The sequence below is a fragment of the Maylandia zebra genome, linkage group LG23 (genome assembly GCF_041146795.1).
Source record: "Maylandia zebra isolate NMK-2024a linkage group LG23, Mzebra_GT3a, whole genome shotgun sequence".
NCBI classification, from domain to species: Eukaryota; Metazoa; Chordata; class Actinopteri; order Cichliformes; family Cichlidae; genus Maylandia; species Maylandia zebra.
Genome location: NC_135188.1, coordinates 41,390,391 through 41,396,390, shown reverse-complemented (window position 1 = coordinate 41,396,390; position 6,000 = coordinate 41,390,391). Strand labels below are relative to the sequence as shown.

At 38.1% G+C, this 6,000-nt stretch overlaps 1 protein-coding gene across 7 annotated transcripts in view; it reads right to left on the bottom strand.

The window, feature by feature from the left end:
- Positions 1-253: 253 nt before the first annotated feature.
- Positions 254-6,000, bottom strand: part of atp11a (ATPase phospholipid transporting 11A) — a 52,674-nt gene continuing 46,927 nt past the window's right edge. For 2 of the 7 annotated variants that reach the window (XM_014412193.4, XM_014412194.4), the window contains one exon: positions 254-5,527. In XM_014412193.4, coding sequence (XP_014267679.1) covers positions 5,255-5,527 — 273 coding nt within the window. In that variant the 3' untranslated portion in view covers positions 254-5,254. The remainder of the gene's footprint in view (positions 5,528-6,000) is intronic. The other 5 variants (XM_014412196.4, XM_014412198.4, XM_014412195.4 and 2 more) reach the window with 4 other exon arrangements.

Below are 6,000 nucleotides of genomic sequence, written 5' to 3'. Positions count from 1 at the left end.
GTTGTTTTTAAACACAGCCAGTATTTGAGCTTGAGACAACACTGGCGTGCACACAGGTGGGTTGCGCGCACACACACACACAGACACACACACGATCTCTCTACTAAAGAAACTTTTGATTAATTTCATCAGCTTCACATATGTTGACTTGTCAGCTCCTTCAGCCTTTAGCAACACATCAAAAGCACATCAGAAGCACTCGGCTGCACCCTCCTGGCTGAAGCGTGTAGTGCAGCTTTTTTCATAAGAAGAATTTTGTAACACATTTTCGCTTTTATTTCCAAGCAAATGTACAGATGTTCGCCATTTACAGCCACAGAAAGGTTGGCAAAAATCCACAAGATATGACCGTTTAAAAACTGTATACAAAAAGAGCCCAAAAAACTGTACATTCAGTAACATAACTACATTTAAATATTGTTCATACATGTATATACAGTACTGTATCTCAGTTCGTAGATACTGCCGGTTATGTGAAGTGCAGCTCGCTATACAATAACACATTTTCCAAAAAAAGATAACATTTGAGTTGAAAGGCCGTCAGTTCAAAGATTCAGTGTGGACTGGTACAGAAGGTCTGTTGATGGCTTTCAAAGTTTCTACAGCGAGGTGTCGGTCCTCAGGAATGACGGTTCAGTGCAGGGGTACCTCCGTGAAACAACTAACACCACAAATCTCTTTGTCCTTTTGTTTAAAGCTATGCATACAGACATACAAGTGTCCACTTTTTTTGCCACAATCCAGTTTGTTTGTTGGAATATTCTGAGATATAAAGAAGACACACATTAAATACTGTCTCTGAAAAGTAAAACAAAAAAAGAGGGGTTTCTCAGATACCCCTCCCCCAAAATAGCAGTGCAGTAACTTTTCATTTTTGTAAGTTATTGAGACTTCCAGATGCCTCCAAGGACCATGCTTAGTTACCACTGTGTAAGTACTGATCTGAGATCTCAGACAGGATAATGGATTCTTCACTGTCATGGTTGACATTTGAATATAAGTGACTCTCTGTCGCTTAGCTAGTGCTAAGAGGTCACATTTGTTGCAGAGAGACATTTACAAGCAGCTTCAGTTTGATTATACTTATTGCTTCTCCCAGCTAGTTTAGTCCTGTGGTCATAGTGTCTGTCAGCTCTCACATGGCATTATATTGTAGACTTTTGTTTTTCCCCCCTCCCATTTCATTAACAATTGTTGTGTTATTTGTGTGATTCTTTAGCAGTTAAGGTACTGAAGCCTTGGTACATTGTTTACAATGAAAAACATCTTTCTAGTCCAAAGGCCAATCAGAATTCAGGGCAAACAATAAATGGAGAGACAGGATCTTTGTTTTCTTCATTCAGATAATAAAAACAACAACAACAAAAATCCAGTATTTTCTAACTTACTTCAATTGTTCTAAGTCGTAGAGCCCGACGGATATATGATTTTTTTTAACTGATATATGGTGATTTAAAAATCCAATTTTCTGATATATGTGCTGATTTTTTTCTCCATTTCAAGTACAAAAACACATTCCCCTAATATTTGTCACGTGTAGTTATCAGTTTGCTTATTTAGGCTCAGATTACCTGTTTATTATGTTTGTTTGTTGCCAAAAGGGATGTTGCACAGTGCCCTCTGATGGACAAACTATGCACTGTCCTCATAGCATAACTGAAGGTTGTCTTATTGGCTGTTACAAATACTGATGCCAATACATCGGAAAATAGCTAATATCATTCGATAAATATCGAAATCTGCTCTACTAAGCAGATCAATCTGGAATGTTCTTCTTTTTTTGGTGCGTAAAGCAGCAACAGAAAATACCTTTTTTTTTTTTTTGGAATTTGGCCAAACCAACCCTTCATTTTAGACAATTCCAACAGTACAAGAAACCCTTTTGCTTTACCATCAACTTTAAATCTCCGAAACTTGGAGATGGAAAAAAACAAAAGAAAAGAAAAACTACCATTGATCACCTGTAGCTGATTTGAAAAAGCAGAGCTGGAGCTCTTCAAGTCTGTGGTCATAAAAGGGAGAATTTTCCACATTGTACATAATCAAAAACAATTAAAAAATAACATTTCAGAGACAAATGCCCTCATGGGCATTTATTTAAAAAAAATTTAATACAAGCTATAAAAAAAACAGATACTAAACATAAGTGGTATTTGTTCATTGACTGTGTGTCAGTTCTGCTTGTTCAGCAGAAGTCTGCATAAAAACTCGATTTCACATTCGCCTTTTCACCTACAGTAGTTATTTCATTCCTCCAGTTACATCCATCATCTGCTGTGCCCTTGTACCATTGAAGCGCCTATTAACAGTATCAAATTGACCACAAAGCAAAGCAAAGACAGGCTGTGAAAACTAGCACAAGGCACCTAATGTAAAGCAGCTAAAGAATCTCTAGCAGCAACAAGGCTTTGGTTCATAGAACTAAAAACATCAGATCTACTGTCTCACGATGGATGAGTCGATGTATGAACGGAGGAACGACAGAGAAGACGCAGAAGGGGATGGATGAAATGATGATGATGAGGCAGATGGAGACAACTGTCACAGAGGTAGGAACAGCTTCAACATCGCTTCAAGAGAGGGAGGGTGTGAGGGAGAGAGAGAGAGAGAGAGAGACAGAGACAGAGGGTACGAGTTGAAACAGGAAAGTGTGAGACAGAATTCAAAGAGCGCACTGTAAAGGCCCTTTTTTTTTTAAGCTGGAGAATCTCATTAGATTTCTCTAACACCGTTATAAGGCTTTTAAGGGCGGGAGCACTAAACTGTTAGATGCTACAATCAACCTGATCTGCAGAGCTAAAAAGCATCTTATTCTATTGAGATGAGGTGGAAAATGAGTATGAAAGGATATTAAGACGCTCGCTTCTCTGTCACATTATTAAAATAGATTTTTTTCACATTTTTTGTACATGCAATTTTTTTTTTTACACTTAAGAACCCCATATATACTTATTCTTCCATTTTCTACTGTACACAGAATATGAGAGGACACTTTGCTGTGTTACTGGTCAGTTAAAGGTCGTCTCACGGCCAATAAAAAAAAAGTGTTTCTATCTCGATTCCTTTTTTTTCTTTGAATTGGTTGTGCCGGCTGTTTGTTTCATAATTTAATACATTATCAATGATTTGATATTTATTTAAGGCATCAAACCATTTGGGGCACTTTGAGTGAATTATATTAAAAGGAGAAATATATATAATTTTAAAGTGCTTCAATCAAAGTAAATACAAGCAACCAGCTATTATCTAAAGGTGATCATAAAGCGTTACCTGCTGTTTCTTTGGTAAATGATATCAGTGAAAAATACAGCAGAGTTTACAAGACGACATTAAGGCAATAAGAAACAGCCAGGTAGCGGACACACAAGCAGTTCCTCTGTGTTCTACTACAAGACATTTAGTCATCCAAAGATAAGGTAAGTTTACAATCTATGTTCAAGATGATAGGACAGATGGAGATTAACAGATACACACACAGTCTTCTATCAGCACACACAGATACGCACGCAAACTTCTAACACACCAAAGCTCTAAGCTACCTAAATGTGACTCTGAAAGTTTAAATGTTGGCTGTATGACATGTTCACAAAGACCAACTCCTACTGACTCTGCTATTGGAGCCCAGGAGTAGCCAATGAGATACGTACGTGCAATATGACGCATTCCCATGTTTTGGTCTATTTGTGCCGTTTGCATTCTCTGTATTTACTATTTACACCCTATGTGCTGTACAGTATGATGATGATCTCAATGCATACATGTTGGCTTTGGTATCGACTTAAACACTGCTTTTGTTCACTTTATAAAACAAAATGTAACTATTATATATATATATATATATATATATATATATATATATATATATATATATATATATATATATATATATATATACACACACACACACACACATTTAATCAAGTGTTTCAATTTTACTATCAAAGTAACAAATTACCATGGAAACAGGATAAAAAAAATGTGAAAAATTGTAATTTGCCTACAATATTTGCACTTGTTGCATTTCAGCTTACATTTAAAAAACATAATCATGCTCAAAATACTGACTTTAAGTAATCAGATTACATGTACATTTTCCATGTATTTTTGTTATTTAAGTAAACTGTTAAATTGTCACCAGCATATATTTCTTAATGTCAAATTATTTAAATAAATGAACCTCTGTTTTTCTTTTTCTATTTCAAGATCATTTTGCTCTAAATTATTGCTTCATGTTTATGACAGCCAAGAGGCTTTTCTGTGTTTTGTCGCTAAGGGTGAGCTAGTTTAAGAGCTTTCAAAGCTCCCACACGTTTTTAAACCAGACATATTGTGACACAGAAAGCACCATGAGCTACGCTTTTCTGTCATTATTAACTGACTTGACCACCGTTTGCCATCTAATCAAAGTTAGGACAATCAGCTTGCTGTATCGTTTGCACAAATGAATCAGAAATTAAGCAAAAATTGTATCTCATCCCGATATAAAATAATTTAATTCCCCTATACGGCTACTTCCGGGCTCCATAGACTAATTTTTCAACATTTATTCTTCCTTCTACTACAACCCTCCTTACAATGATGCAGTTTCTGATCCCAGAGTCCTAAGCAGTGTTTCTGGATAACATGTTTGCACACAGGCAACACCAGTTAGTCCTAAAAAGAGGCAAAACAGACAGAAGGGAATAAAGACAGATGGCAGCGACTGAAGACAAGAAAATGTTTGATCACAGAAAGCTTAAGCTAGCTCGAGCACGTCTACAGTCGTCCTCATTATCATCATTCCGGTCATAGAACATCAGCATGATTATCACAATAGCCATTAAAACACCCTAATAATCAGAGTAAAGTACACTTCAGCTACCATCAAAGGCAGGCAGGCGTAAAGGGCCAGTGCACATATTTTTCATGTGAAACACAAGCTCGAGTCAGTTTGTTTGCTGTGACATCATTACACTGAGCCCTTTGCACGTTGTGGCAGCGAACCAGGCCCTGCCGACGGGGTCCACTCCAGAGCCGTCCAGCAGTGCTTTGCGCCACACTTGGCTGCTAACTTGACAGAAATTATGAAGGTCACTTAGCATTGCAGTCTCCTCAACTGTTTATTATTTTACTCCAACTCAGTAACGTCGAAGCAAGTAAGTAAGCTCCAAAATTGCTTTCCACCAATTTATCTGAGTAACTCCATGTGGATGACATTGTTTCTGATATTAGAATATAAGATTTAAAAAAAATACCCCGGAGAAAAAGAAATAAATTAGACTGAGGTCTCAGGCCCGGCCCCGCTGTAATTGTACCCCTGCCTTGAATGGCGGGAGCTATCAGCAAACCGGAGGAGGGGGGTGAAGGTGCAGTAGTCTGGCGCTTTTTGCCAGCGTGTGAACATGACTTTCTTGGTAAAGGGTTCAGACCTTCGAGGGTTCCTTTGGTTTTCCGAGCCTCGCCGGTGGCTGCTACCCTTAGACGGAGCGTGGAGGGAAGCCAAGGGGGTGAACTCAGACAGCTGGCCCTTGTAGAGTTTATCTGCATTCTGTATGAGGGTACAAAGGGAGGAATAGGGGACAAGGAGGAAGAGAAAGTTCAGAGAAAGTAAAGAATAAAACATGGCACTTGTGGAGTAATGCAAAAGAAGAAGGTGGTAACACGTCGCAGCTGGCCATAGTTTGAACAGATAGCATGTGACTTGGTGGAGTCAAGTCTCCATCCTGTAACAATGCCTCTGTGAGGTCCTGAACTACAAAACTGCCTGTAAACCAGGACTCTTCACCTGATAGCCATCAACCCCATCAATGCCCCCAAGGCTTAATGAGAGCAATGAGCATTATGTGCTGTTAGAGCAACTTATTAATGCTCATTATAACTAAGTCTGGGCCTCTCTTATATAAACCAATATAATCAGCATATAAGCATTTAAGATTATATATTTATTACCTAACACTAACAAATATGAATACATCTGCATACTGCAGGCACCTGATCCTGGGCACAATGCTACATCCTCAA